This window comes from Crinia signifera, chromosome 6, assembly GCF_055691185.1.
Source record: "Crinia signifera chromosome 6, ASM5569118v1, whole genome shotgun sequence".
In the NCBI taxonomy this organism is placed as follows: Eukaryota; Metazoa; Chordata; class Amphibia; order Anura; family Myobatrachidae; genus Crinia; species Crinia signifera.
In genome coordinates, this window is record NC_139222.1 from 6320777 (window position 1) to 6342883 (window position 22107).

At 44.3% G+C, this 22107-nt stretch overlaps 1 protein-coding gene across 7 annotated transcripts in view; it reads right to left on the minus strand.

Annotated features, from left to right (window-relative positions):
- Positions 1–523: 523 nt before the first annotated feature.
- Positions 524–22107, minus strand: part of LOC146009894 (ribonuclease inhibitor-like) — a 68103-nt gene continuing 46519 nt past the window's right edge. For 6 of the 7 annotated variants that reach the window (XR_014444695.1, XR_014444693.1, XR_014444692.1 and 3 more), the window contains 2 exons: positions 16305–16475; positions 524–9561 (listed from right to left, as the gene is read on the minus strand). Coding sequence is in view for 1 of the 7 variants with exons in the window: in XM_083150492.1 (XP_083006618.1) it covers positions 9393–9561; positions 16305–16475 (340 nt within the window). In the remaining 6 variants the exon portion in view is untranslated. The remainder of the gene's footprint in view (positions 9562–16304; positions 16476–22107) is intronic. The other variant, XR_014444691.1, reaches the window with a different exon arrangement.

Here is a 22107-nt window from a genome sequence, read left to right on the forward strand (position 1 = left end):
GGAGGTAGTGAGGGATAATGTGCTCCTCCGTACTACATAGAACATTGAGGTCGCTCCCGGAGGTAGTGAGGGATAATGTGCTCCTTAATACTACATAGAACTTTGAGGTCGCTCCCGGAGGTAGTGAGGGATAATGTGCTCCTTAATACTACATAGAACATTGAGGTCGCTCCCGGAGGTAGTGAGGGATAATGTGCTCCTTAATACTACATAGAACTTTGAGGTCGCTCCCGGAGGTAGTGAGGGATAATGTGCTCCTTAGTACTACATAGAACATTGATTTAGCTCCCGGAGGTAGTGAGGGATAATGTGCTCCTCAGTACTACATGGAACATTGAGGTCGCTCCCGGAGGTAGTGAGGGATAATGTGCTCCTTAATACTACATAGAACATTGAGGTCGCTCCCGGAGGTAGTGAGGGATAATGTGCTCCTTTTTTTTTACTTTAAAATTCTTTATTGGTTTGGTATACAAACAACAGAAAAAAGATAACAGAAATCCCACATAGAATACATACATTTACATGACTAACATACATACTACATAAAACAGGTATTGATCAACGGTCATTTTCATGTCATTCTTTTCCAATGCATATTTCCATCACTTACGTGTCTAACTCACATTTAAAGTAGACAATTATAGCTCATCAGCCTGTTGCAAATCATTTTTATTATTATTGGTATATACATTTTCCTTTATTCCGTTCTTTAATTATTTATTATTTTGTTGAGCATCAATCCATGGAGCATTTTACTTTATTAATCCATTTGTACCCCACGTGTATCAAAATGTATAGTTTTATATTGGAGTGAATTTATTTATTTTGTCTTTTACAGTGTTTTCTTATATATTCACTTATAACTACTATTAAATACAATTTTTTTTATTTTAATATATGGGGAGCATCACTTCCCTAATTACTGCATAATCATGGTTTATATATCATTAGTGCATTCTTTGTGAACAGTTTAATATAATTGTGAACTTAGTGTATTCTTTCCCCATTTTTTTTTTTATATACTGCTTGGATTAATGCTCATCGTACAACACTCTTCTTCTTCTTCATCTATTCTATTTAGGCTAGAATTGCACTATCTGTCCCATTTCTCGTGAAATTTAGCTAGTGTATTTCTTGTGTGGCACAAATACTTCTCATGTTTAATCACGTCTCTCACAAGGGCCCTCCATTTGATTATTTCAGGTGGATTTGCCATGAACCAGGTTCGTGCTATGATCACTTTTGCCAAGGTGATCAGTGTGATGATATACTGATATAATTGTGTTACATTACTCCCCCCCAGTTCCATCCCAGATAGGCATTGCCTAGGGCCTAACTGAGCAATACCGGGGACCGTACTTCTGACATCATTCCACACTTTCACCCAGAACATTTGTACCCGTGGGCATTCCCATGTCATGTGTCAGAACCCTGCTTCTTCCATCGTACATTTTGGGCATCTCGTATTGTCCCTTATACCTGCTTTATGTAGTAACAATGGAGTACGGTATACCCTATCAAGGACATAAAAATGTACCTGCTGGTATCGGACACTAGATGTGGGGTGTTTTATTGAGCCCAGTACTCTTTTCCAGTTTTCCATTGACACCTGGCCTATATCCATTTCCCATTTATTTTTTAACCAATCTAATAGCTCAGGGTATTGGTTTGAGTTGATATTAGCATACAGTTTTGATACCTGCCCCCTTCTATTCATGGTGTGTAACATTTTTTTAATAGGCGATATAGAAGTCTCTAGAGTATAACCTCTGAATTGTTTGTATATGGCATGTCGCACCTGAAGGTATCTAAAAAATTGATGGTTTGGAATATCAAACTCAATACTCAGTTGACTAAATGACTTAAATTGGCCATTATCGTAGAGGTGTCCCATTTCCACTATACCTTTTTTTTGCCAAATATTATCTACAGATAATTTTTCCAGTTCGCTATAATTCCTATTGTACCATATTGGGCTTTGAATTTCCAATCCCACCCACCCCCCAATTCCATGCGCCTGTCTCCAAATTAATGCTAATTGTCGGAGCAGTGGGTGAATCCCTCTCAAAGGGTGCCCTGATAGTAAAAAATGTACTGGGGATTTCCACTGACACAGCTGTTCTTCAAATATGGCTTGGGTAGTTTGATCTAATTCATTATTAACCCATCCATATTCATGTGTCAATTGTGAGGCCATATAATAGTTTCTAAGATTAGGAAGAGCTAAGCCGCCCCTTTCCTTTGACTTATATAGAATTTTAATTGCAACCCGGGCTTGTTTATCCTTCCAAATAAAAGACAGAATGACTTTTTCTATATTTGTAAATACTGCCTTGGGAATGTATACAGGTGAATTTTGCCTTACATACAGATATTTTGGCTGTGCTGCCATCTTAAACATATTAATACGTCCTGTGACGGTAATTGGGAGTTTTTTCCATATGTGTGTTTTCTCCTTCAACCAGGTTGTAATTGGTTCCACATTTAACTCAGTGAACCCCAGCATTTTGGGTGTTATCCAAATGCCCAGGTATTTAATCTTAAGAGTCCATTTTAACTGGTACAAGTCTCGGTGCTCCTCGGGTATCTTCCCCGATATTGGGAGCATACTCGACTTGCACCAGTTAATTCGTAATCCTGACACATTCCCAAAACCATTTACTAGATCTAACATGGTTTGAAGGGACTTCCCTGGTTCTCGTAGGGAAATTAGCATGTCATCTGCATAAAGTGCTATAACATCTACCACTTTACCTATCGAGATTCCCTTAATATCTGGATCTGAATGTATTTTGCAAGCCAATGGCTCAATTGCCATGGCAAACAGGGCGGGGGATAATGGGCATCCCTGTCAGGTTCCTCTCTTTAGCTCAAGAGGGTCTGAAATATATCCATTTGCTGATATCCTCGCACTTGGGGAAGTATACTGTAGCTGAATCCATCTAATAAAACATGGCCCAAATCCCAGCTTCTGTAGCTTCACCCCAATCAGTAAGATCTTTGTACACTTTGTGTCTGTGCATGGAGAAAATGTATCTATAATTTTGATTTATAACAAAAGTTTTTCAATCCATCAGAGACAGCACGACAAGTGCTGCTTATTAACATCTTAAACCCCTGAGTGCCGACAGGTGTCCAGTCTGACTTATTTCTGGCGCAGGTGACACACAGTACATCCGATTTAAAGGGGTACACACCTTATTTCAATTTCTAAACGTGCACTCAGCTGCACCATAACTTGTATCTTATCTTTAACTATTTCCGAGTGGTGAGCCACTGACATTAATGCCTCTCTCATCCCTCATCCAATGTGATGCTCATAACATGTTGGACAGCAGAAGGCAGTGTCACCTGTGCTAACCACTTCAAATTCTCTCTCCCTCACTCAATTTTCCCGCCCCCATTCTCACTCTCTCATTCACTGGGTGACTGTGACATTCCTGCAATATCATTGGATAACAGGTTTGGACACAGGACACCCTGGGGACAGCAGAAGTGACTATTTGATTCCTAAATGCCATTTGGGACCCTCTCATCTGCAAGATATACAGTCATACACCACTGTGCCGCCTGAACTCGTCCGATCTCAGCAGCTAAGCAGTGGCTGGCTGAATAAGTACCTGATAGGAGACTCTCAGGGAATATTCAGTACGGTATATACCCAGAAAGTAGAAGCACCTTGTGACACATGAGGATCAATTCTACTATAATTCTTCTCTTTTCTCTCCAAATCCTTACTGGTGAATAAAACCTGTTGCATACTCTGTTTATCTATTGTACCAACCTAACGTGGACCCCCTAGAAATACTTTTACTGCCAGGCGTCCAGCTCGGGGTCAGGAGACTAATACTATACTCCTAAAATTAATACAAATCTATAGTACTATTGTATAAAGATGTATGAGAGTATTAGCATCAGCACATTGGTGTGCGAGTAAGTCTTCAAATTCGGATACCTTATTTTAAGAAATTTTCCCCTACAATATGTGATTGGCACTGCCATTGTATATTGTATACTTCAATTTTGTTTTGTTAAATATAATATCACACCACTCTTTGTGGTAAAAGTGATGTATTTTAAGTGACTAATTAAAGGTTAAGTTTTGAACACACCCATTCTTCATTCCTTCACTTAGCACTCATCAATCAATATTTCAAGTGTGCCCCAAAAACCCACTTAGTTCATCCTTTGTCTTCCTCTGTAGACTTCTTCTTTGAGTACATATGACAATGGATAAGTCTATCTCAACTTCTTATATTTATCATTATGGTGATCATGCATACCGTTAGATCAATCATTAAAAGGAATGTTGAAGTGGTAGACAGATTTTCCTGAGTTGTATATGAAAGACCTGTTGAAAGCATATTCATTTTTGAATAAAAGTCTGACATTTTATTATTATAATTATTATCCTTTATTTATATGTTGCCACAAGAATTCCGCAGCGTGGACATCTACATCATATATGGAAATGCATCAGAAGTTACTGCATAGGACCTATTTTACCCCAAAACTTAAACATCTTATTGGAGGGGCTGAAGATTTATTTAGGTACTAGTATCTGGACGTCCGATTTAGAAATCGGATCGCATCGCATGCGATCAAATCGTATGCGATGCGATGGTCCCGATTTCTCCATAGGATTCAATGTTAAAATGGTCTGAGTTCATTTTAACATAGAATTCAATGGGAAAAAGGGGTCCTTTTCCTTTCCCCACTATCCAAGTGGGCAAGGAGTTGGATACAAACCTGTGGCGAGCGTAGCGAGCCACCGAGCCCGAAGCGTGGCGAGCGTACCGAGCCCTGCGAGGGGACACAGAATAGTTTTAAGAAATCTGCGTCCGCTCGCCACGCTTCAGGCTCGGTGTCTCTCTGCGCTCGCCACGCTATATAAAATCAACTCTATGCCCACTTGGATAGTGGGGAAATGAACAGGACCTTCTTAACATTGAAATGCAATGCAAAATCACATCGAATCGCATCGTATCACAAAATCGGCAGTCCAGATACTACATAAGTACCTTTATTTATTTACTATTTATTAGCAGTTTCTTACAGTATATAGCGCACACAGATTCCACAGCGCTTTGCAGAGAATATTTGAACATTCACATCAGTCTCTGCCCAAGTGGAATTTACAATCTATATTCCCTACCACATGCACACAGACATTCCATTTTTGTCGGGAACCAATCAACCTATCAGTATACTTTTGGATTGTAGGAAGAAAATGGAGTACCCGGAGTAAACCCACACAAGTACGGGGAGAATATACAAACTCCGCACAGTTAGAGCCATGGTGGGAATCGAACCCTTGACCTCGGTGCTGTGAGGCAGTAAAGCTAACCATTACACCATCCGCACTGCCCTAGAAGATTCTTATTGTTAAAAATGTGGGGAACCGGAAGCAGATCTTATCCATTGTATGTGGTCCTGCGATGTGGTACAGATTCTTTGGTCCGCATTTCAGGATTACATGAAGTCAGATTTGGGCATAGACTTCATTATTTCTAAATCCTGGGTATTTTGGGGAATATACTCACCTCAAGAACGTAAGAGATTTACACCAGGTAGACGAGTATTGCTTATTAAGTTGGCGGGGGGCCGTCAAGAAGACCATCGCAATGGATCCAGACAGCGCCAACCCCTATAACTCTAGTTTCTTCTAGAATACTATATTTATTTCAGATGGATTGGATGGAGACGTCACTCCAAAAGGAGAAGTTAACTTCAAAATTCTTTGAAACCTTGATACCATATGTTCGTACTCTATAAATCCCTCTGAAAGTAGCCCTTACATTTTTTTTCAAATACAACTTGGTATATCACAGAATCACTGAACAATGAAACCCCCTTCTAAATACTGTAGGTGGAACACTGAGTATTTTAGGTGACCACCAGTATTTATTGTTAATTATGTCTTTATAGAATAATGTCAATTGCTTATATTTAAGATTAATGGAAGACTAATGGAATTGAATGTAAAAATCAATTGTAACTTAAGGATGTATTTAATATCTTTTCTGTCAATAAAATTAGTTGGACATTAAAATAAATACATACTGTAACAGGAATGAGCCACTGCTGTGGCTCATAACACTAATATATATATATATATATATATATATATATATATATATATATATATATATATAGGCTTGGGGTCGATCCGGCACTCCTCACTGTCAGTATCCAGCTGCCCAGGTGCCCTTGTATGGGAATAGACACACTTGGTAGGGTGAGGGTTAACTCAACCACACGGCACTCCAAGGACTTTAAATAGCAGTGACTTTTAAGGGAAACATTTTGTAGCCTGTCGCTTCGTCATCAGGCAGCATTACAGACCCCTGCCCATTATATTCAGGGACTAATGGCGTGACAGACAGCCTGTGCCCCCACTGTACCCAGCATTACAGTCCCCTGCCCATTATGTACAGGAACCACTGGAGTAACAGAGAGCCCTGCCCCCACTGATCCCAGCATTACACACCCCTGCCCATTCTATACAGGGACCACTGGAGTGACAGAGAGCCCGCACCACCACTGATCCCAGCATTACAGACACCTGCCCATTATATACAGGGAACACTGGCGTGACAGACAGCCGGTGCCCCCACTGTTCCCAGCATTACAGACCTCCTGCTCATTATATACAGGGACCACTGGAGTAACAGAGAGCCCGCACCCCCACTGATCCCAGCATTACAGACACCTGCCCATTATATACAGGGACCACTGGAGTGACAGAGAGCCCACACACCCACTGATCCCAGCATTTCAGGCCCCTGCCCATTATATACAGGGACCACTGGAGTGACAGACAGCCCGCACCACCACTGATACCAGCATTACAGACCCCTGCCCATTATATACAGGGACCACTGGAGTGACAGAGAGCCCGCACCACCACTGATCCCAGCATTACAGGCCCCTGCCCATTATATACAGGGACCACTGGAGTGACAGAGAGCCCGCACCACCACTTATACCAGCATTACAGACCCCTGCCCATTATATACAGGGACCACTGGAGTGACAGAGAGCCTGCACCCCCACTGATCCCAGCATTACAGACCCCTGCCCATTCTATACAGGGACCACTGGAGTGACAGAGAGCCCACACACCCACTGATCCCAGCATTTCAGGCCCCCGCCCATTATATAAAGGGACCACTGGAGTGACAGAGAGCCCGCACCACCACTGATACCAGCATTGCAGACCCCTTCCCATTATATACAGGGACCACTGGAGTGACAGAGAGCCTGCACCCCCACTGATCCCAGCATTACAGACCCCTGGCTATTATATACATGGACCACTGGAGTGACAGAGAGCCTGCACCCCCACTGATCCCAGCATTACAGGCCCCTGGCCATTATATACAGGGACCACTGGAGTGACAGAGAGCCCGCACCCCCACTGATCCCAGCATTACAGACCCCTCCCCATTATATACAGGGACCACTGGAGTGACAGAGAGCCTGCACCCCCACTGATCCCAGCATTACATATCCCTGCCCCTTATATACAGGGACCACTGGAGTGACAGAGAGCCTGCACCACCACTGATCCCAGCATTACAGACCCCTGCCCATTATATACAGGGACCACTGGAGTGACAGAGAGCCTGCACCACCACTGATCCCAGCATTACAGGCCCCTGCCCATTATATACAGGGACCACTGGAGTGACAGAGCCCGCACCCCCACTGATCCCAGCATTACAGACCCCTCCCCATTATATACAGGGACCACTGGAGTGACAGAGAGCCTGCACCCCCACTGATCCCAGCATTACAGACCCCCGGCCATTATATACTGGGACCACTGGAGTGACAGACAGCCCGCACCCCCACTGATCCCAGCATTACAGACCCCTCCCCATTATATACAGGGACCACTGGAGTGACAGAGAGCCTGCACCCCCACTGATCCCAGCATTACATATCCCTGCCCCTTATATACAGGGACCACTGGAGTGACAGAGAGCCTGCACCACCACTGATCCCAGCATTACAGACCCCTGCCCATTATATACAGGGACCACTGGAGTGACAGAGAGCCCGCACCACCACTGATACCAGCATTACAGGCCCCTGCCCATTATATACAGGGACCACTGGAGTGACAGAGAGCCCACACCCCACTGATCCCAGCATTACAGGCCCCTGCCCCTTATATACAGGGACCACTGGAGTGACAGAGAGCCTGCACCACCACTGATCCCAGCATTACAGACCCCTGCCCATTATATACAGGGACCACTGGAGTGACAGAGAGCCTGCACCACCACTGATCCCAGCATTACAGGCCCCTGCCCATTATATACAGGGACCACTGGAGTGACAGAGCCCGCACCCCCACTGATCCCAGCATTACAGACCCCTCCCCATTATATACAGGGACCACTGGAGTGACAGAGAGCCTGCACCCCCACTGATCCCAGCATTACAGACCCCCGGCCATTATATACTGGGACCACTGGAGTGACAGACAGCCCGCACCAGACAGATGGCTCACACAATATTATTTTTAAATATGGAGTTTAATAATTGTAGTCAGGGATATGGGGATAAACAGTATTCATCTGGCAGAGCCCAGAGTACATTAATGGCAGCAGGAGGTCGCTCAGATTGGGGCTGATTCTGAGTCACATACTGGGGTCCTCTGACCATACAGGACAGGTTATATGTAGGGAGGGGAAGGAGCCAGGGCAGGGCAGTGTTAATGGGGATGACCTAATTAAGACCGACAGTCAATAGGGCGACCACTATTACTGGACAGGGACAAAAGCTTGACACAAGCAATACGTTGACATGGAAAATGTCATCATGGAAAAGGTTAACATGAGATTTACATGTTTTTTGGTGTCTTTGTTGACTTACATCGACATGAACACTGTAGAAGTCTACCACATCCCCTTGCATAGCTCTCTTTGCTCACCATGCAAAAAAATCTTAAGTCGACCTTTTTCATGTCGACCTTACCCATGTCGACCTTTTGACCATGTCAACCTATGGACTGTCCACCTTGTATTGTCAACCTGCCGACTGCATCCCTGGAGGCAGACCTGATATATTCCTGGTCGGAGGCTGAGAATGTACAACAAGGGGCGATTCATGTCTCCTGATTGCTGGCGTGCTGTGGGCGTGTGGGAGGAATTGTGGGTAATACAGAGGAAGTTGTACACAAGGTTCTGTCTCTGGCACCAGCAATGATGTGAATGATGGTGATGGCGGATACTTCCACCCCCAGCTGATGGGTAAGTGTGGTGCAGCCACAGAGGTGACCATCTCAGGGTACAGGCCGAAACCCACAATTATCTCCAGGTGCACAGTATGACAGACTTACACAACTGAGTCATCCCCATTCAGTGCAGATATAAATGTACTTATGTATAGAACACAATATGCAGAGACGGCTTCACACACTTCCGTAGTTTTCTTCCAGAGTCCCCCAGAGCATTCTCTGACAGGTCCAGTATGGTCAGATAGCGGTTTGTAGTAATAACAGAGCGGAGATCATCACAGCAGGAGGACGTTAGACCACAGCGCTTTAACCTGATGGGAGATGAGGGATCTGCATTAGGTTATGTCTTATCATCCCAGCCTCACACTCAGCATGATGTCATCACTGGACATTTACTAACTTATTATCAATCCTTACATCATGCAAACATGGAGGTTTCCAAATGGCTAAAGGTACAAATCTAACAACAGCTTAGTGCAGGACATATTATAGATATTATTATTATTATTATTATTATTATAGATATTATTAGATATGTGACATTGCACAGGATGTGACACTGGGCAGGACATGTGACATTGGGTAGACATGTGACATTATGCAGAACATGTGAAATTAGGCAGATATGTGCCACTGGGCATACATGTGACACTGGGCAGAATATGTGACACTGGGCCAACATGTAACTTTGGGCAGAGCATGTGACACTGGGCAGAACATTTGACACTGGGCAGAACATTTGACACTGGGCAGAACATGTGACACTGGGCAGAACATGTGACACTGGGCATACATGTGACACTGGGCAGAATATGTGACACTGGGCCAACATGTCACTTTGGGCAGAGCATGTGACACTGGGCAGAACATGTGACACTGGGCAGAACATGTGACACTGGGCAGAACATGTGACATTATTCAGAACATGTGACATTATTCAGAACATTTGACACTGGGCAGACATGTGGCACTGGGTAGGACGTGACATGTGGAATTTGTGCTGTGGTTTATGTATTGTGTTCGCAAACTGATAACCTTTTACTCCTAGCTACGAGTGTACGAAGTGTAATGCAGCGTAGTGAACCTGACATGTGCTTACAACACGTGTATACCGATACCAATAATGCGGTATACTTTCACTGTACTTAGCACCCAAACTTGATTACAAATGTAAGGATACTTTCCTTATAACCCTCTGTGTCTTATGTGAATAAAAGACAACACTCAGTGATAAATAAAAGGATTTAGTCCCAGTATCATGTATTTCGGTCCCTAACGGACATCAGGGGCTTACAGAAATAAGAATACGGATTACAAGATATACACTCTGTAATACAATATAACAATGGAATCTATGCTAAAAGGGAAAACAGAAGAGAAACAAATACAACCAGCCACAAATACAAAATCTACATACAGGAATGCAAAGGTTATCATCTCATCTAAAGCGCTGTACTGTCCGGTCCAAGCTTACTATATTCTGTCAGAATACAGTCCGAGAGATATGAGAGGGAGATGAGAGAGAGCTCCCAATGCAGGTTCTGCTCTCTTATAGTGTCCAAATTAAGGGGGTAGATAAGGTCTCGATTGGTCAGGGGATCAGATGTCGCTTCTTGTGGATTGGTGCAGGGGAGTTTACTTCAGTGTCCTTTGTCTTCAGGCATCGTCATAGGGGTCGTAAATCAACACTGAAACCAGCTGCAACCACCTGATTTTCCTAAGGTTTCTCAGAGCACATGGCAAATGACCATTGATTATGGAATTGATCCATAACTGTTGGCAGTTAGGACTTGCGAACTTTTAACAAGGACCGGAGTGCTGCGCATGAGAGACGGAACCTATAGATGCTAAATATGTCCAGGAAAGATCGTGTATTACCAGTTAAACTATGTGCTGTGAATTAAAACCATATTAACTATATTTTATTATGTGTGAGTGTGGGATACCCTTCTGGCTGGTTGGTCCCGGTTCTGGTTCTTGAAATACGGGGGACCCTTACTCGTTTTGTCCCCTGTATTTTGGGAACCAGGACCGGCCGTTAAGCCTGGTGCTGGTTTTAAAAAATCAAGAGGAACCGGTTCTTTGAGACCGAGGCTGGTTATGCTCAAGAGGAGGGGACCCCATGTCTTTTTTTTTTTACTTTTACACTTTTATTTGGACAGAACCATGCACAGATCGCACTGGTCTGTGCATGGTTCTGTCAAACCCCTCTGCCGCATCCCATTAATTTTGCGCGTTGTATACTTTATAATGGGAAAACATCTGGATGTGAATTGAGGTGTAAGAAAAAATCAACAGGTCAGAATGTGAGATTTTCACAGCAAAAAGTGCGATTTTTACTGCAACTCGCATCCTATTAAATATGCGATTTTCGGAAAATATGCAAATTCTGACTTTTTTTTGCGAAAAAAATTGCAAACATCTATCATGAATGTACTATCAATATAAACTATTTAGAAATGTTCTTTATATTCTTTCTGTTAGTGTGAGACTTGCCATCTCATCCACAAACATTTTTAATTCTATTTTTTTGTTTATAATCATAATTACTTACAGTACTTTACTTTACTTACTGTGTTGGAATGAATCCTTTACTATATGCTACAGCAGAACACCTGTCCAGATTGATTAGGCAGGTTAACTAATGCAAAATAAAATGTTCTGATTGGTCGACACTTAGTTAAATACCAAGTCGCTGTATACTGGGGTACCTTCTGAGGAAACCGGCAAGGTTCATGTCAGAGAAAAGTCCCAATTGTCTGCATTGACTTTTCTAACAACAGTGGGACATCTTGCAATCATCATGCCGTTATTGCCAATACCTGTCCATTGCCTGACAGACTGTCTGGGACCAAGTCTCCACTGTGCTGAATCCAGAGTGCCATAAACCTGCCCTCCTTGCCTGGTTTATTGCGATCCGAGGCTAGGTTGAGGCTGCTGACATACAGGTACACCATTGCTTGGTGACCTAACAATACATGCTGCTAGTGTCTCCAGGTCCCTGCGGGTGTTGGCTGACTGTGACTGGAGAACACGGGGAAACTGCTGCCACACGGATGCACTAACAGCCATTGATTTAACAATATTTTGCTCTCAGCGTCTCCAGATTCCCACGGGTGCCGGATGATTGAGATCAGAGGTCACACTTAAGGGAATTGCACTACAGGTACACACTTGAGCACTGAACTATGCAACTGAGGGTTGCACTGCAGGTTGCAATAATATTCCTAACTTAAAATCAGTAACTGTGCGATTGAGTGTTTAAACAGCTGGAGAGAAAAACACTAATTAAGTGGAGGAACTTTTTGTTGCTTAACCAGTTTCTGGAAAGGAATTTGAAGGAAATCACACCAATAAAAGTGTTGTCCATTTATGGGTTTGCCTACGCTCTCTCTGGACATTATCATTAAATGATCAAATATACCCCTTGTGTGTCCCACTCTTATTAGTAACAATATTATGACCAGATTCTAATTAAGTTTTACTAAAGATTTTGGTACTTGTTTAGTTTCACGGCGGCAGCGCGTGCCACTCTAATCTTGGCAGCTTGCCAAACTGCCTTACTGCAGCGCGTGTTTGAATCCTGGCAGCTTGCCATCTGCTTTACATCTGTAATCTACGTTATCAGCATCCCACATAGTCAATCAGAAGTAGCGTAGTGTAGTCAGCGTAGGCAGTACTGTTTCCGCGACTAACGTAGTCATCGTATTTACTGAAAATCGTCTAGCGTCTAATTCTAAATGCGTCTAGTTATAGTCATAATTAGCGTCCCTGTCAGAAACAGCGTCTAGTTCTCGGGACTAAGTCAGTCAGCTTGTAGATTGAGCGGTACGCAGTTAGCGTAGTCAGTCAGCTGGTATAGATTGAGTAGTAACAGTGAACGTAGTCAGTCAGCTGTTGTATTGTCTGAGAGGCAGACGTATCAGAGACATGGCTGCAGAAAGGCTGACTATCTTTACTTTGCCTAAGACTGAGGAGGAGGCAGTGTTGTTTCTTCAGGGGCAACATTTCCTGCCTGATACACAGACCTGCCCCGATCGGCAGCCGATGAGGCTCTCTATTAGGGAGCGGATGTGGCGCTGCCATATCAGGGCCTGTGGAAAAAAGGTCAGTTTGAGGGCAGCACAGTGGTTCAGAGGGTGCCACCTGACCTCTGTCACCCTCATACGATTCATATTCTGCTGGGCAGAGGATCTGACCAGGGTACAGTTCTGCCAACGCCATCTCTCCGTCTCCCAGGCCACCACTGTGCAGTATAATAATTAAATGCGGGAGGCCTGCACTGTCAACCTCGTGTTGCAGCCTCAGCGGAGGATTGGTGGCCCAGGCACCATAGTGGAGGTCGATGAAAGCCTTTTTGTTAGACGAAAGGCCGCCTGCTGCCCCAGCAGTGGATCTTTGGGGTCATCTCTAGACAGACCGGAGAGTGTTTCCTGACAGCAGTCAAGAGGCGGGATGCCAGCACGCTCATGGCTGCCATCAAGAGGCACGTGCTCCCGGGGACCACTATCTACAGCGAGCAGCTGGAGCAGGCTGGCTATCATCACACCAGGGTGAACCATCGCTTCCACCTCGTGGATCCGGAGAGTGGGGTGCACACGCAAAACATCGAGAGGCTGTGGGGATCCTGTAAGTGGCACAATAAGCGCCAAAGGGGGACCGCGCGCCATCAGCTGGACTCCCATCTCCAGGAATTCATCTGGAGGAAGATGCTTGGCACGGAGGACCCCTTCAAGCGCATCCTGCATGCGCTGACCATGCTCCCCCAGGCCAACAAAGTTGATGCCGCAGAGCCAGAGTCATCAGTGTCCACTTCAGCAGCTGCTTCCTCTTTAAGTGCTGATGATGGCACTGCAGTTCATGAATAATGACTTTTTTCTAGTTTTTTTGTGTCTTTTATCTAATTGTATTGTCATTTAATAATTTTTTCCTAATTCATATTCTTTATTATTCACTAAAAAACAGTTAACAGTTAACACATGTCGTCATTACTGTCTCAGGGGTATGATATGGCAGGTGTGAATGTGTTCCTGAAACAACCCCACCATCCACGCCAGCCCGAAGAGTGGCGAGCGGACGAGGTACGCGTCCTCCCAACCTTTTCATACCCCCACTATCCACGTCGGCGTGGAGTTGATTTTATATATTGTGGCGAGCGCAGTGTGGGACTACAAGTGCCACAATGACCTGTCAGCGCTGGGCTGCCACGCACGCTGCTGATAACGTAGATTGACAGAATTCACACACGCGCTGCGCTGATAACGTAGCTTAGAGAAGTAAGGCAGTTTGGCAAGCTGCCAAGATTCATAGCTAGAGTGGCGCGCGCTGCCGCCCGGGAAACTAAACAAGTACCAAGATTTTATATTAAGTATTGTATTGTGGTATAAATAAATTGTTATATACTTTTAAAAATTAAATGTGGCATTTGCGCTCTCTCCTATTTTATTATTTGTCCAAATGCTAACAGCATGTGCTGGTGGCATTAGCAGCTGGGTACAGCTATAGTACCACATAGACATATCTCCTAGCATCCTCTGTGTAACTAGTGTTGTGAGTATGAATAATGGGCCTGGCCTCATGGTAATGCCCATGTCACCATCACTGTGGTCCTGGCTCACATTCCCCAAGCTGCCACCGACATGTCTGGCACTGTGCGGATGCTGTGCACATCATATATACATCTGTTGTTCTGCTATGTGTAATAGAGGTGACAGTTTCCCCGGAGCCTTTCCCCACCATTAGACACGGCAGCCTGCAGCTGGGACTATCCCAACACAATAGTGATGGTTGGGGGTATATATAGTGCAGGTGTGGTACATAGAATAGGAAAAAAAAAGCAAAGAAGCAGCGCTTGTAAATAAACACAATTTGCAATGGGTTAAATTTGCAAAATGTAACACATTTATTATAAAAACTTTATAAAGGAACACATATATCACAAGCAATTTGACATTAAAATATAATGATTTAAAATATACCCTCACTCTTTATATTATTGGCTTGGCTGGCTGTGGGAGTCCTCTTAAAGGGCCTATATTTTGTGCATAGTTTGTGAAGTTGGTATCATCTCACCACAAATGTATGAAACGGGTTATCAAATGGGTCCAATTGTCCTCTCTATGATGCGGGTGTGCACTGATGGTAGATCACCGCTGGAGGAATACCAGGACCTTGTGAGGTTTCCCGAAGTTGTAGGTGGTGTTCTTGGATGTATTGGAATCTGGATGGATACTTTTCAATTGCCCGTTGATGATGGCCTTTTTGGAGGTTTTCCCTTAGGAAATTGGTTGCCAGGAGTTGTGCCAAGTGTGGGTGATGAGTAGAGGGTATCTGGGAGCTCAACACCGACGCATTGCTTGTGATATATGTGTTTGTTTTTAAAGTTTTTGTAATAAATGTGTTACATTTTGCCGATTTAACCCATTGCAAATTGTGTTTATATACAAGCGCTGCTTCTTTGCTTGTTTTTCCTGTTGTATAAAATTCTAGTGGTCCGCTATAACCACTATCAAGCAGCCGCTATTAGGAAATTGAGAAGCAACCTATATCACGCGCCTAGTTCACCACCGCGTTGTTAACCCCCCTTTCTGGTGGTACATAGAATGACCTGTAACCCTGTACAGGAGCCGGCTATTGATGTGGATGTAATTCCACATCAAGGTCTTATGGAAGGAGGGGATAGTGCTGTGTCCTCCTAACAACCCCTACCCTCTTTTTTATTTACCCCTTTATCTCATAATATATTACAGCGGCAGCGCAGCCATTTCTATTATTGTTACAAGAGCGTTACGGTCAGAGCAAATCTAATTCCTATTCACCAGAATGTATAATATAACTGTTAATAATTGGCTAATAACTTATGTAACCAACTTGTTCTTAAGGGAAAAATATTATAATAAAACAAAGCAATGTCTGTATGGTAACAATGAATAGAATAATGGCTCCATAACCTACACTCAGATAACATGAGAACATCAATCAGCTCTATCCTGTGTCTGTACCATGTATGGCCTATGGCTGGTATTGAGAGAACTTGTACTGAGACAGATCTTACCTCAGATCCTGCAGGGCACAGTCTGGGTGTCTCAGTCCCTTACACAGAAGCTTCAGTCCAGGGTCCCCCAGAGCATTGTATGACAGGTCCAGTGTGGTCAGAGAGCGGAGTGTAGTAATAACAGAGCAGAGATCATCACAGCAGGAGGAGGTCAGACCACATGTCGATAACCTATTGGGGGAAGAGGGATCTGCATTAGGTTATTTTTTATCATCCCAGCCTCACACTCAGCATGATGTCATCACTGGACATTTACTAACTTATTATCAATCCTTACATCATGCAAACATGGAGGTTTCCAAAAGGCTAAGGTACAAATCTAACAACAGCTTTGTGCAGGACATATTATAGATAATACTATATTATTAGATATGTGACATTGCACAGGATGTGACACTGGGCAGGACATGTGACATTGGGAAGACATGTGACATTAAGCAGAACATGTCACATTGGGCAGACATGTGAGACTGCACAGGATGTGATACTGCACAGACATGTGACATTGGGCAGAATATGTGACATTGGGCAGACATGTGACATTGGGCAGACCATGTCACACTTGGCAGAACATGTGACATTGGGCAGAACATGTGACATTTGGCAGATATGTGACACTGGGCAGAACATGTGACACTGGGCAGAATATGTGACACAGGGCAGACATGTGACTTTGGGCAGAGCATGTCACAAAGGGCAGAGCATGTCACAAAGGGCAGAACATGTGACACTGGGCAGAACATGTGACACTGGGCAGGACATGTGACACTGGGCAGGACATGTGACATTATGCAGACCATGTGACATTGGGCAGACATGTGACATTGGGCAGACATTTGACATTGGGTAGGACGTAACATGTGGAATTTGTGCTGCGGTTTCCATGTATGCACTTTTACTTTTGCATTTATAGGTTGTTTTATAGAGAAAATAAGTGCAAGAAATAAGGGCGTCACCATCTGTCTCATCTGTCTGTGTCCCCAAACATCTGACCAGCAGGAAAAGTCCAGCATGTATAATATAACAGGTAATAATAGATTGTAAGCTTTTGACTGTCTGTAAATACCCTGTTTGTTGTATCACTGTCTCCCTTTTTTAAAGCATAACGGAATATGCAGAGCTATATATGAAACTGTTAATAATAAATAAATATCTCACGCAGACAGCTTTTTCATATGGAAACAAATGATACTAAAATGCAATGGTTATAATGTAATCGACACCCCCTCCCCTTTGTGATGAGCCCCCACAAAACACAATCTCCCCTCACTGCTGATCATACTCACCATCCCAGGGGATCACTGATCAGAGCTGCTGCAGGGCTGGCTGTCATTGTGTCATCCTGGTTCTGTGACCTACGGTGCTGTAACATGAGCTGCTGCTCTGTAGCATTACTTTACTGCACTGGGAGTCACAGGAGCAGCACAGAGCCCTGATGACCCATAGCCCTCACTGGAGCACCGATCAGTGGACCCTGGGGAGGTGAGTATTAAACTTTTTTATTTTTTTCACACAATGACCATCTTGCATGCCTATCGCACCCACATACAGATGGATGGAGCCGCTCTCATTGGACCTCCTGCATTGTGGATAAGGGATTATTCCGGATTTTGGGATTTTTTTACATACTCATCTAGTCCTCCTGCATCCATGGCGGACATTGAGTCTGTCTTCATTGGCATTCCCAGTACCAAGGATGCATTGTGCGGGTGACATCATGGCACACCTGCGCACCTGTGCAATGCATCCTTGGGACCCTGTGAGTATGAAACCCGCCAAAAAATAAAAACCCAGAAATATTCTGAAAACCTACTGTAAATTTTTCGGTATATTTCAGTATGTTGTGGACATCCAGATAATGGGTACTTGACCTGTATACATAAATAAGAGTCTAGGGGAGATATATCTGACAAAGGGCCCAATTCAGACCTGCGGGCTATGCTGCGTGTTTTCAGAGCCCAGTGAGCAGGTTCCCAGCCCTGCCAGATGCACCACCCCCCCGCCACATGAATCCCTGTGCAGGGGTGGGAACGGATGTGTACGTGTACAGAGGAAATCATGTTCTGATTACTTACCATGGGATGATTTCCTCTGCTGTGACCAGTGCTCGCAGCTGCATGGATTGATGCGAGAATGGTGCGGGCTCCGAATTCATCCAACCTCCCTGAACAGGCAGGGGTATGCCTGTGTTTTTATGGGCATGCCCAGCATTTTTGTGGGCACAGCCATGAAATGTTGGGGTCTATCCAGTAATGCCCCTGGGGACGCAATACATGTAAAGTAATCTGCGTCCACTCGCGGGGTTCGCCAAGCTTCGGGCTCGGTGGCTCGCTTCGCTCGCCACACTATATAGGGTCAACTCCATACGTAGTTGGATAGTGGGGGTATGAAATCACACATGGGTGACTATACAATTAAAAATCAGGTCTTTACAATGAAAAATCGCACCGCATCGCATCGCATGCCTTAACCCCTTCCCGACATTTGACGTACATTTACGTCATGGTCGGGATGTACTTCCCGACACATGGCATAAATGTACGTCATGAGTTCAAACTGTCACCGCGTCTATAGACGCGGTGACAGAGGGACGATGTCTGCTGTCCCTGACAGCAGATATCTTCCCTCATTGCCCAGGGCGGGCAGCGATGCCCCCACCCATCGGCGATCGCTGTGATTGGCTGTTCAATGTGAACAGCCAATTACAGCGTTTTCTGTGTACCAGCGAATAACGTTCGCCGGTGACACAGGGATCAGTGGTGATTGGTGCTGTTAAGTACAGCACCAATCACCACCGGGTGTAAGGGTGTCACTGGTGGTCACCCCACCTCACCCCACCTGCCCCCAAAGGCTGTGGTGGCGTCAGCGTTGGTGGCATCCGTGCTGCCAGCTCCTGCTGTGACTTCCTGGTGCTTGTGCTGTTGGTGCTGCTGCTGCAGCAGCATCATTGTGTCAGAGATTTAAATTGTTTGATATAATTTTGTATCTGCTGCCCCCCTTTTGTGCTGATCAGTATAAACTAACTGATCAGCACCTTTTTTGGGGTGCAGGTTTTTTTTTTTTTTTTAATATATATATACCCTGTCAGGTTGCACCCACAGTTGTGTGCCTGCTGCCCCACACTGCTAATCAGTGTTGCATCACTGATCAGCATTTTTTTTTTTTTTGAGGGTGTTGTGGGTTTTTTTTTTTTTTTACACCCACGGTGATTTTGTGGGTGTCCTGAGACCGCAGAGCGCTGATCAGTGACGTACATCACTGATCAGCATTTTTGGCACAGGGTTGATCTATTTTTTTTTTTTTATCAAATTACTGTTGCCTTTGACTCATCAGCATTTTTTTTTAATAATTTTTTTTGGAGGGTGCTGTGGAGTCTTTTTTTTATTTTTTTTTTACACCCACGGTGCTTTTGTGGGTGTCCTGTGCCCGCTGAGCGCTGATCAGTGACGTACATCACTGATCAGCATTTTTTATCTAATTTTTTTTTTGGATCAAATTCCTGTTGTCTTTGACTCATCAGAAGTTTTTTAAAATTTTTTTTTTTTTGGAGGGTGCTGTGGAGTCTTTTTTAAAAAATTTTTTTACACCCACGGTGCTTTTGTGGGTGTCCTGTGCCCGCTGAGCGCTGATCAGTGACAGACGTTACTGACCAACATCTGTGCTCAATTTTTGGCGCAGGAGCTTTTTTTTTTTTCTTTTAACTTACACGTGTTAAAGCACTACATACACACTACATACCCCCCGTGTTGAAATAAAGTTTGTACCCCCCCCCTACACTATACACGCCTACACAAAAATAATAAAAATGTCCCAATCATCGCAAAGACTGTTTTCAGCGGAGGAGGCATATGCCCTTATTGCCTCTGACACGGACACAGCCAGTGAAGAAAGCGATGAATTTGCCTTCGTCTTAAGCTCCTCTTCCTCCTCTAGTGATGAGGGACCCCCTCAAAGACGCCCCCGTAGAGCAGCTGAGACCCCCCCCCCAATGATTGATCTCGTATGGACCCCACCACCAGACAATTTTGAGCCCCAGGTTCCTGAGTTTTTGGCCAACCCAGGAATCCAATTTGATACTACAGGCCTCAAAGAAATTGACTTTTTCAAAGTCTTTTTCCCTGATGATTTTATAAATTTAATGGTGGACCAAAGTAATTTATATGCCCAGCAGTTTATTGCCCAAAACCCCACGTCATCATTTGCTAGGTGGACCCCTGTAGATGCAGTAGAGATGATGACGTTTTGGGGTCTGGTGTTACATATGGGCATAGTTAAAAAGCCAGAAATTAGGCAATTTTGGAGTACAGATGTTCTGTACAGCACCCCACTTCATCGTATGGCCATGACCCGGACTCGTTTTGAGACGATCCCTAAATTTTTGCATTACAACGATAATGCACAGTGCCCACCCTGAGATGATCCCACCTTTGACCGGCTATTCAAAGTCAGGCCGGTCATTGACCATTTCAGCGCCAAATTTGCTGAGATGTACATCCCCCAAAAATTCATTTGTGTAGACGAGTCACTTATACATTTTAAAGGAAGGGTTAAATTCCGCCAGTACCTTCCCAATAAGAGGGCAAGGTATGGCATAAAAATGTATAAGCTGTGCGAAAGTACCTCAGGGTACACCCACAGGTTTAGGGTATATGAAGGGAAGGACACAAGAATTGAACTGCCAGAATGCCCCCCCTCCCTCGTAGGTGTTAGTGGAAAGATTGTCTGGGATTTAGTGCACCCCTTCCTGGATAAGGGTTATCACCTCTATGTGGATAACTTTTACACCAGCATCCCCCTGTTTAAGGCCCTTGGTTCAAGAGGTACAGCAGCTTGCGGTACTGTGCGCAAGAACCAAAGAGGCCTCCCAAAAAAGCACGTTGCCCAATTACTGAGAAAGGGTGAAAGCAGGGGAATATGCACCGAAAATATGTTGTTGGTCAAATATAAGGACAAGAGGGATGTCCTTATACTGACAACAATTCACGGAGACAGTACCACCTCCGTCCCTGTACGAGGTACCAGTACCCACACCTCAAAACCTATTTGTATCCTTGATTACAATAAGTACATGGGCGGAGTAGATCTTTCAGATCAGGTACTGAAGCCGTACAGTGCCCTGCGGAAAACAAAAATATGGTATAAGAAGCTGGTCGTGTATATCATCCAGATGGCACTGTATAACGCTTACGTACTATTCCGTTCTACCAGCCAGACAGAAACATTTATGCACTTTCAAGAGGAAGTCATAAAGGGCCTAATATTTGGGAACCAGCAGGCAGAGGGCCCCAGTACTTCTAGTACTGGCCCCCGTATTGTATCAGGGCAGCATTTTCCTAACGAAATCCCCTCCACTGGAAAAAAGGGCAGGACACAAAAAAGGTGCAAAGTTTGCTATAAAAAGGGAATACGAAAGCAAACTATTTTCCGCTGTGAAACTTGCCCCGACAAACCCGGCCTATGTATGAAGGAGTGCTTTAAAATATACCACACATCTATGGATTATTAGGTTCATCATTTCACCGTGCTTCGGGGGTCTTGCTAATGCGACATAGCACCCACCATTCATTCCACCAGAATGTGTGCTGCAAAATCCAAAATATCACTCCTTCCCTTCTGAGTCCTGGCATGCACCCAAATGGTATTTTTTGGTCACATATGAGGCATTGCCGTACTCGGGAGAAATTGGGGCACAGATTTTGGGGTGCTTTGTCTCCTTCATTCCTTGTGAAAATGAAAAATTTTGAGCCAGAACTGCATTTTTGTGTAAAAAATGTAATTTTTCATTTTCACAGCCCAGTTGTAC